The following is a 10,882-nucleotide window of genomic DNA, read 5'->3' on the forward strand; positions in this document are numbered from 1 at the left end:
TTAAAGGATATCATGCTTCCTGGAGATGATTATCTGTGCAGCTCTAACATGAATCCCTTGTTCTCTCTTGTAGGTGTCCCATATACAAACATTAATGGCCAAACATATAAAGTGACTCCAATGTGATGACAAACCTGCAGTATGAGGCGGACGTTAACAACCCGTTGTGAAGGGAACTCAACAGGCCTCGAAAAAAGTATAAAAGCCATAAATGTTTCTTGTAAGAGTTGTGAATATTATGTTTTGCTTTCTTAACTTATGCTTTTGGAGATGTGATTTTAGTCAGATGTACATTTAATTGACAGAAAAACCTCTGTGTGTGCCTCTGAGTGTTGATGTATGTATGTATGTATGTATTTTTGGAATGAAATGCGTGCAAAAAAAGAAAATGTGTTTTTGTCTGTATTTTTATACAGGGAGTGCAGAATTATTAGGCAAGTTGTATTTTTGAGGATTTATTTTATTATTGAACAACCATGTTCTTAATGAACCCAAAAGACTCATTAATATCAAAGCTGAATATTTTTGGAAGTTGGAGTGGGGCTTTTTTAGTTTTAGCTATTTTAGGAGGATATCTGTGTGTGCAGGTGACTATTACTGTGCATAATTATTAGGCAACTTAACAAAAAACAAATATATACCCATTTCAATTATTTATTTTCACCAGGGAAACCAATATAACAGCTCAACATTCACAAATATACATTTCTGACATTCAAAAACAAATCAGTGACCAATATAGCCACCTTTCTTTGCAAGGACACTCAAAAGCCTGCCATCCATGGATTCTGTCAGTGTTTTGATCTGTTCACGATCAACATTGCGTGCAGCAGCAACCACAGCCTCCCAGACACTGTTCAGAGAGGTGTACTGTTTTCCCTCCTTGTAAATCAAGGAGGCCATGTCATTAGTTTTTCTTCTTTTAGACCCTTTCTTGCCAGCCACGCTGTGGACTACTTGGATGCGTGTGATGGAGCATTGTCCTGCATGAAAATCATGTTTTTCTTGAAGGATGCGGACTTCTTCCTGTACCACTGCTTGAAGAAGGTGTCTTCCAGAAACTGGCAGTAGGACTGGGAGTTGAGCTTGACTCCATCCTCAACCCGAAAAGGCCCCACAAGCTCATCTTTGATGATACCAGCCCATACCAGTACCCCACCTCCACCTTGCTGGCGTCTGAGTCGGACTGGAGCTCTCTGCCCTTTACCGATCCAGCCACGGGCCCATCCATCTGGCCCATCAAGACTCACTCTCATTTCATCAGTCCATAAAACCTTAGAAAAATCAGTCTTGAGATGTTTCTTGGCCCAGTCTTGACGTTTCAGCTTGTGTGTCTTGTTCAGTGGTGGTCGTCGTTTTTCAGCCTTTCTTACCTTGGCCATGTCTCTGAGTATTGCACACCTTGTGCTTTTGGGCACTCCAGTGATGTTGCAGCTCTGAAATATGGCAAAACTGGTGGCAAGTGGCATCTTGGCAGCTGCACGCTTGACTTTTCTCAGTTCATGGGCAGTTATTTTGTGCCTTGGTTTTTCCACACGCTTCTTGCGACCCTGTTGACTATTTTGAATGAAACGCTTGATTGTTCGATGATCACGCTTCAGAAGCTTGGCAATTTTAAGAGTGCTGCATCCCTCTGCAAGATATCTCACTATTTTTGACTTTTTGGAGCCTGTCAAGTCCCTCTTCTGACCCATTTTGCCAAAGGAAGGAAGTTGCTTATGCACACCTGATATAGGGTGTTGATGTCATTAGACCACACCCCTTCTCATTACAGAGATGCACATCACCTGATATGCTTAATTGGTAGTGGGCTTTTGAGCCTATACAGCTTGGAGTAAGACAACATGCATAAAGAGGATGATGTGGTCAAAATACTCATTTGCCTAATAATTCTGCACTCCCTGTAGTAACGGAGATTCTTACCATTTTCCATGTACCTATATATATACCACCTGGTTTTGAAGAATACCACACTTTTTCCTCCAGAACATTGCCATTATCCCTTTTATGAGTCCTCTGATTTCCTCTGAAGTGCAGTAGAGTAGGAGCTCATTGAACAACTGCTGCTGTGTTGGGAAGAGAACTTAAAGAGATCTCCTCGCTGCTATTGTTGCAAGTAGATAATGATATTTTACGTAAACACAGTACAGTATATTGTCCAAAATAGCATTAACATAGCATGTCGAGACCCGTCATAATATAGGCCTAAAAAAAATCAGCTGAATGCCGCTTAGTATAGCTTATACAGGCATTTTATAGTATACAGTGTTGAAAAAGCATCCAAAAATGGCCTAAAAACCCATAAAATAGCATGTTGGAAAAATTACCAAAAGAGCAAGGCTATAAAAGTATAATGCCAAAATTTGATATATTCAAAAAACAGCTGAAAACCGTTTAGTATAGCATGTACAGGCTTTTTATAGTGTAAAGTGTTGAAAAAACATCCAAAAAGGGCCCAAAAACCCCTGAAATAGCATGTTGAAAAATATGACCAAAAAAGCAAGGCAATAGTATGGCAAAAATGTCAAAATTTGACATGTCCAAAAATCAGCTGAAAACCACTTAGTATAGCATGTAGAGGCATGTTATCGTGTACAGTGTTGAAAAAAAAAAATCTAAAAAGGCCCAAAAACCTGTAAAATAGCATGATAGAAAAATTACCAAAAAAGCAAAGCAATAGTATGGCAAAATGTCAAAACATCAGACATATCAAAAAAATCAGCTGAAAAACTTTAGTAACTTGTACAGGCATTTTATAGTATACAGTGTTGAAAAAAGCATCCAAAAACAGCCAAAAACCCATAAAATAGCATGTTGAAAAAAGTGACCAAAGGAGCAAGGCTATAGGCTATAGTATGGCAAAAATGTCACAATTTGACATGTCCAAATAACAGCTAAAAACCATTTAAAAAGTCATTGTATAGTATGTTGCCCAAACTGATCAAAAATGGCATAAAAACATCATAGTGTGGTCAAGTCATGTGAAAAAGTCATTGTATAAAAAGATTAAATTGATGAAAATGCCATTTGTATAGTATGTTGTCCAAAAATTGATATAAATACCATAGTATAGTATCTGTTTCAAAAAATGACAAAGACTTCATAGTACAGATTGTCATTTAAAAACTAATAAAAACGTCATAGCATAGTATGTTAAATACTTAGCAAATCCTAACCCCCTTTTCCCCAATTTTTACGTATACATACATACACATACACATATACATACATATACACATGTACACATAGATACACATATCCATATATATACACACATACATAAATACCTACATACATACACTCACATATATACACTTGCATACACATATACATATACACCATACACACCTTTATCAAATCAAACAGGAATTAATACAAGAATGACGAACAGATCAGTCTGAAAAAATACACACACACATCACAGAACAAAGAAACACATCAAGAAAACAAAGTCACACACACATAAAAGCAGCCAATCTGTCTTGTTTCACTTCTCACTGTGCCCGTTCCCCTCCCTGTTCTCCCAGCTCATATGCCTTCATTATATTGTTTTGCAGAGGGGTGCCCTTTCAGTGGGAAAAACATGATGAAGTACCCTTCCAATATACAAAATGTCATGAAGTTCCCTCCAGGGTGCTCTTAAATGAAGAAAACATGATAAAAGTGCACTTTAGGGTGCCCTTCCTGCTATGAAATAGTGATAAAGTGCCCTCCAGGGTGCCCTCAGTGATGTAGACATGATTAAGTGCTCTTTAAGGGGCCTCCCCAGTGAAGAAAGTTTGATAAGGTGCCCTGAAGGGTGGCCTTAAAAGTGAGAAAACATGATACCGTATATAATATAATACCGTATGGCTAACAGACACACTAGACAACAACTTTTTGCATGTTTGAAAAAAAAAAACACATTTTCAAGAGGAAAATAAGGCTCATTTTTCTCAGTGTTTCTTTTTGTAATACTCATTTTGACCACAAGAGGCTGAAGCGCACCACCAAGAGACTTTTCATTTCTCTCTGCACTCCAAACGCAACATGCATGGACGCTGTTTATTGAATCATCAAATCTAAATCACCACTTAGGCCCATGAGCTCATTTTTGATTGTTTCATATTTCACAGGAAGTTTGATGCTAGACTCGGCCCATCCAGTCTAGCATCAAAATTTTGACAGTGCTCCCCGCTGGAGGCTGCTGGTAACTACTACTGTTGATGTTAGATTTTGCATTTTGCATTTTGAAGATAGAAGAGAAAACACAAACGTAGTGTACTGTAACTGCTGCAAGTGACAGTCACCACTATGACCATAACCTTTTGTGTAACATGAAAGTGCTCATATATCAGAATTTTAATAATAAGAGATGCACGCTGTGTTTAGAGTGAGAGAGAAATGAAAAGTCCACAGTGGTGCGCTTCAGCCTCTTGTGGTCAAAATGAGTATTATAAGTATTGTCATTTTTTTCATTACATTTTTTGGCCCCTGTCCCTTAGACAGGTTGAGTCCATCACTTCCAACCCTAAGCAAATCGATGATTTTTTTTTGTTTATTTTTTTTATTTCCAAAAACACGTAGGGGGGGGGGTGGTAATGACGAGCTTGGCACAAGATTTCAACAAAATGCAAGACATTAGTAAATTTAGAAAACTGTTTTCAAAAAGTTAGGGAAAAATGTCTTGGTGAAGAAACAAAAAAAAAAAGGAAAAGTGTCTAGGGAAAGTTAAAAAAAAAAAAAAAAAAAGCTAGGGAAATAATTATTGTAATTACATATATAAAATTCTGCTCCAAAATTATTGTAATTTTTAAACATTTTTTTCAGGTAATTTCCTTTTTTTTTTTTAACTTTCTTTTTCTTTTTTTAACCTAAATTACAGATACTTCTTTTTCATTGCTCATCACCTTCTTCCCATCTTTTAGCAAGATTTAACGCTTATTTTCTCAGGTTTTAAATGTTTAATATTTGTAACAATAACTGAAAGGTGTTCTGTAATGCACCTAAAGTCATCAAACGGCCAACATTCTTGTAAAACTGTGAAACTAATAACTTTTCCATCTGCGTCCACAGTGATTGTAGACTGTCATGTTTTCACAGAAGTCTGTGGACTGAAATATATGCAGCTGAACATCCAGATGTTCAACAGACTAATGATGAGGCAGCCACATTACCCAGCAATACTTTATTTGTCATCAAAGTAAGCAGGAAAGAGGTGAATCCAATCAAATGTTACACAACGAGCTTATTCACACACTGAAAATGTGTGGCTTTCTAATGGCTCAAATATTATGAAAGCAGGTTCAATACCAGGGAACGAAATTAAAACGCACATTCTCAGAACAGCAGCTGTGTTCAGCTAGACTCAACAGAAGTCAAAGCATCCAGCTGTTAAAATTCCAGCATGCAATACCAGTCTAGCTTATAAAATTCCACATATTTGACAGCCTCAAATTTAAAGATTTTAAAGATTTTAAAGAGATATGTCAGGTGTCTATATTATGTCTATAATGTACAGTTGCTTGAACACTGGGATGGTATAATCATACTGTATCACAATAAGTTTTGTGTACGTGTTCAAGGTTCTTAGAGGAATATCCTATGACTTTATTGACTCCTAAACTTTTTGTTTGGTGCTACTTTCAGCTCAAAATTGCCCCTTACCAACACTTCGGTCTATGACAAATTTAAGTCAGATTTACATTATAATCATCAGTACTTTGGTCTTTCTTTCCAACAGTCGATAATAATGCAGGTGTAATGAACATTTCAGTCTCAAGGTGCCACATGTAGGTTTTTGTAATCCATCTTTTACATTAAAGAGGACCTATTATGCTTACTTTATTTGAAACTTTGGCCACATTTAATATGAGTATCCTTTATTTGAACACTTAATATATGTAAGTCTCAAAATACAGATAATTCCTGCATCTCTATTTACAACTTTCTTATCTATCTATCCTGGCTAGAGTATAATATCATAGTGTACCAAATGTCTTTCATCTACCTCAGGGACACGACCTCAAGTGTTTACATTAAGTAGCTACACTGCTAAATGAAGCTACATGCTAACGTTAAGTAAAAAAAAAAAAAAAAAAAAAAACTTAGTTGCAGATATTGTAAATTTCTCCCTGATTACTGCTGAAACATGTCTGGTTGTGCTTTTATTGGTGACTTTTTACACTAAAAAGTGCTGCTGTCTTCCATTATAGGCATTCCCCAACTGCAAGTGCAGTGCTACAAGTAGCCACATGCTAATGTCAGGAAAACATGTATTCTTTATTGCTGATTTTGTTAATTTCCTCCCTGATTTTGGATCATATACCTGCTGAAATATGTCCAGTTGTGTTTAAAGGCTTGTATTGGGGATATCTCGTGGTTAACATGCCGCTATTTTCTTTTACAGTCATTCCTAGACTGCAAGTACACTGCTACATGTAGCCACATGCATGGCAGGAAAAAATATTCTGTGTTAAGGATGTGGTTAACTTCCTCCAAGATTTAGGATCATATTCCTGCTGGAACATTTCCGGTTGTGCAACAGGCTTGTGAGGGTGACTTTTCATGGTAAAACATGCCGCTATTCTCTATTACAGCTAATCCCCAGTCGCAAGTACACTGCCAACGTACGCTACATGTTAACTTCAGTAAAACATATGATCTTGTTTGAGGATATTGTTAATTTGCCAAAATGCAGATCATACTGCACTTGAAAGACATCCTGAAGCTTTTATTGGTGATTTTTCACAGTAGAAAGTGACGCTATTCTCCCTTACAGTCATTTCCTGGCTGCAAGTACACTGCTAACCTACATATAGCTACATGCTAACAAATGAAAACTTGATTGCCAATGTTGTAAATTTCTCCCAAATTTCACATAATGATGGAGCTTGTCCGGTTATATTTAGGGACTTTTCTTGGTCATTTATTGGGCACTTGACCTTTAAAGAATGTTACCATGTTTTATTAGAAACTTATGACTTTAAAAACGGAGCACAATAGGTCCCCTTTAACCAACATTATATTAGGCTATATCAGTGGCATTTTACGTGACTGCACTCTAGCGGAAATGAAATGAAGTTAATGTGTCTAACAACACAGTTTCCACTGAAACTGTTTAGTATATATCACGTGTTAACCTGACAAAAACTATTATCACAGCGCAGTTACTTTCTGTTAACCACATCTTCGTTTTACCTTAGTTACATTTTATTTTTGGTGCCATGAGTTCCCTCGTAGTTTCCTTATTTTAACACTGACTGATGAATGTCTGTGAATGTCGATTTTAGGAATGTAAAAGAAACTGTTTGTCAGCAATATCACAGCAGCTGGACCCTGTTTCCACAGCAGATACACTAGGCTCACATCATACATGCAAGTAATAAACAGCTTTTGATTGAGAGGCACCCGGCTGCAGACACAGCTAGCGCGATAGGCATCTCGGCAGGAGTCGCAAGAGTCGTGGTTGACAGAAAATGAAATCACATGTTCTAAGCAGCGGAAGTTGGAGAGTGTGGCAAGAATGGAGAGAGCGGCAAGAGCGTTTTTGGAGTTTTGTGGAGTGTTTTTTTTGTTGTTGTTGGAATTGTTGTTCAAAAATAAGGCAAATGTAGCTGTTGTTAGCATCATAAACGAAGAAGAAAAGCACAAAAACGTTACCATCATGGATGTGTTAACCATGCTGCTGACGAAGGACAAGAGAGGAGGAGGCCGTGCTGTGCTGAGCGAGACGAGGTCACTGAGAGATATAACACAAAACTAGATTTTATCTGTAAATGTACTTGTACGTTCCATCATTTGTTTGAATCCTGTTGTCATCTGAATAAACTGTTTTATTGGTTTAAAGTGTGTTTCATTCTTTCTTTCTGTCTTTAAAAAAAATACATCTATGGTCCTCCAATTAGCCTATTCACATTGTTTCTAAGAAAAAATGTCAATAATTTAATTTGATCAAAGCACTGCAAACATTTGAACCGGTGAAGATATAAGTAATTTTGTTTTTGACTAACTTTAAACTGTTAAGATCTAATGTAATTAACGTCTTGATGTAACATACATTTAATACTTGCAAAGTCTGAAATTTGGAATATTATATAGAGCCTATATTAAATTTTAAAACTCTAGAAAATTCACACATTAGCCTTTGAATCTGTTTTTTACATCACCAGAAATAAAACACATAGAAGACCAACTTTTGCTGGTCAGATGCTGTGATTTCATGTTATGTGCTGATATCTCGTGCATGAATTTACGGAGGTCTGTGTGTCTGCAGCTAGACGGTCTTATATTGTTTAACACACTGCTTGGGTTTGAATTATTGGACAATTTTAAAAAAAAAATAACAAGACTACACTTAAAAAGGGTGCTGGTACACTGCCGAATTGTCACCATGGAGTGTGTGTTTGGGGTTAAATAAAAGACAAAAAACATCCACTGACAATAAATATGTATCATTAAGACAATTACATTTAAATAAATCAGCCAGTGTAAAGACTAATGTATGGTTCTGGGTCACACTCGTTCCTATCTTCTTTCTAAATCTTATTTTCAAAATAAACCAGCAGATGTTAATCTGAGTGCAAACCACTTTGTGCTAGGAAAGGTGCAAGACATCATCCAGTGTAAACTACAACATGTTTGTAAGTCAGTTAAAAAAAATGCATTTTTGCATCATTAAATTAAATCTAACAACATTAATTGTAATTATTAATACAACTAGGAAATGTAAAAAAAAAAAAAAAAAAAGTAGAACCTGAACTGTGTCAGATACTGATTTACATTTCCATGTTAAGCACAAAGATTGTTTCAGAAAATGTTTGTTTTAGCTTAGCACAAAGACTGGAAGCAGGGGAAACCTAAAACTGGTTGGGGGTTTGACACTTTTGAAAAGTGATTTATTTTCAACAGAAAACACGTGACACTTTTCTTTGATGTCGCACACTAGGAGAATTTTGTAATGTCACAGAGTCATATTTCGTCACGCAATGTATTAACATTAAAATAACAGTTGCCTTCATGGAGACTTTTCACTAAATAGTTTGGTCCAAAACGGTCACATTAATAAACAGTAATTTGTGTCACCTCTGTTTAAATACTTTAACCCTTTTGAAACCTGGATCGACATCAGTTTTCTTGTGCGACATTTCAGGCACCTTTCACAAGCAATCGAACTTTTGAAACTTGAGCAAATTGGTTTGATTTCTTTCAAATACTTAATTAGTTAAAAGTGTTTGTTTGTTTTTTGTTTGTTTTGTTTTGTTTTTAAAAGACCAAGAAAATACTTGGGAATAAGTATAATAATTATGTATCATAACTATATAATGATAATAATGAATCATTGGTTTTAATTATAATAAGAACTATAACAAAAAACTATAATTCTAGACTTGAAATTATTCTAATTCCATCCATCCATCCATCCATCCATCCATCCATCCATCCATCCATCGTCATGGGGGCAACAGGCGGAGCAGAGCATTCCAGACGTCCCTCTCCCCAGCAATGCTTTCCAGCTCCTCCTGAGGGACCCCAAGGCGATCCCAGGCCAAACGAGATGTGGTGTTTAAAGGATGACATAGTGAGTAATCCCTCCTGTCATCGTGCGCTCTCTAATCATGCACGTGAGCCAATTAAGTCACATCAAATGTTTTAAATATGAAATATGTGGCCTCATTAATTTGAAGTTAATATGAGAGACCATCTAATTATGCAAGTGTGATACACTGTTCTCACCCACATTCTAGGTCTTGTGAAGATGATGTCAATTGGAGTGGATTTATATGTTGTGTTGTGTGTGTGTGTGTGTGTATATATATATATATATATATATATATATATATATATATATGAAAAATTATAATACTTCAATGTATTTTTCATACATAACGCCAATAGGGGTCGTACCACAGTATTATGGTATATAAGAGTATTTAGGAATTCCAAAGGTTTTTCAAAACCATCATACATACAGGTGCACCTCTTTCTATTTAACTCATTGTATGTAGTGCACAGCCCGCACCACCAGAGCTCAGTCTCTGGTCTCTACTGGAGCTAAAGATCAATACCCAGCCCTACTCATAATAAGGAAAAAGGGTGTCGGAATATTACTTTTCTTTACATTTTTGTGGGTTTCTTTTGTGTATGTTTTAGTCTGAAAAGCTGAAAGTAAGTAATACTGTCACTGTCTGGGGTGTGTTAGTGCCACTGAAACGGTCATATACAGTGAAATTTCAGGAAGGTATGAAGGTATGAAATATTACATACTCCCTAAGCCTATAGTTACCAAGTCTGCATATGGGTTTATTCGGCCTTGCAGAAGGTCCCACCTAGTAGCTAAAGTGACACAGAAGAAGCTGCTTTTCAATCTGGCCACCAAAAATTTGCTGCAAGGCTGAGCTGTTTTCCTGGGTGCCTGGTCTGAGACTGATGATTCCAACCTTCAACTTTCAGGGGGCAGCCCTACTTTTTTAAACCTTAATCATATTTGTTGTTATTAAACTTATGTAACCACAAATAGTACCCCATCGCTTTGCATCCTCTAACGAGGTGAAAAAAATTCAAATTGCGTCTTTCTTCCAAGGCCATCATTGAATACTGTAAAGGTCAATATAAAATTTTTGCAACACGAGGCGGTGGTGCTTATGGGAAAGTAGTCTTGATCACGGGAAATGCTACCACTTTTGTAAACAACGGTTGTCAAAACTGACACAAAATTTAAGTTCCTCATAGTTGCTTTAATGTGCTGCTCTAACAGCCTCTAGCTTCAGGCTATTTACCTGATGTTGAAAAGAATTAGATTTTTTTCCGCCTGGGGCACTGTCATGTTGAAACAGGACAGGGCCATGTCGTGCACGAGGTGGCAATATGACTGTTGCAAGGTCTATGTTTCCAGATGCACCTA

General features: G+C 36.7%; 1 protein-coding gene across 1 annotated transcript in view; it reads left to right on the forward strand.

Moving 5' to 3' along the window:
* zanl (zonadhesin, like) overlaps window positions 1–95 on the forward strand; it is a 38,272-nt gene extending 38,177 nt beyond the window's left edge. Inside the window, 1 exon segment of the mRNA XM_042512652.1 lies at window positions 74–95. Within this exon segment, the coding sequence (XP_042368586.1) occupies window positions 74–95 (22 nt within the window).
* The last annotated feature ends 10,787 nt before the right edge of the window (window positions 96–10,882 follow it).

Source organism: Plectropomus leopardus, chromosome 23, assembly GCF_008729295.1.
Source record: "Plectropomus leopardus isolate mb chromosome 23, YSFRI_Pleo_2.0, whole genome shotgun sequence".
NCBI lineage: Eukaryota > Metazoa > Chordata > Actinopteri > Perciformes > Serranidae > Plectropomus > Plectropomus leopardus.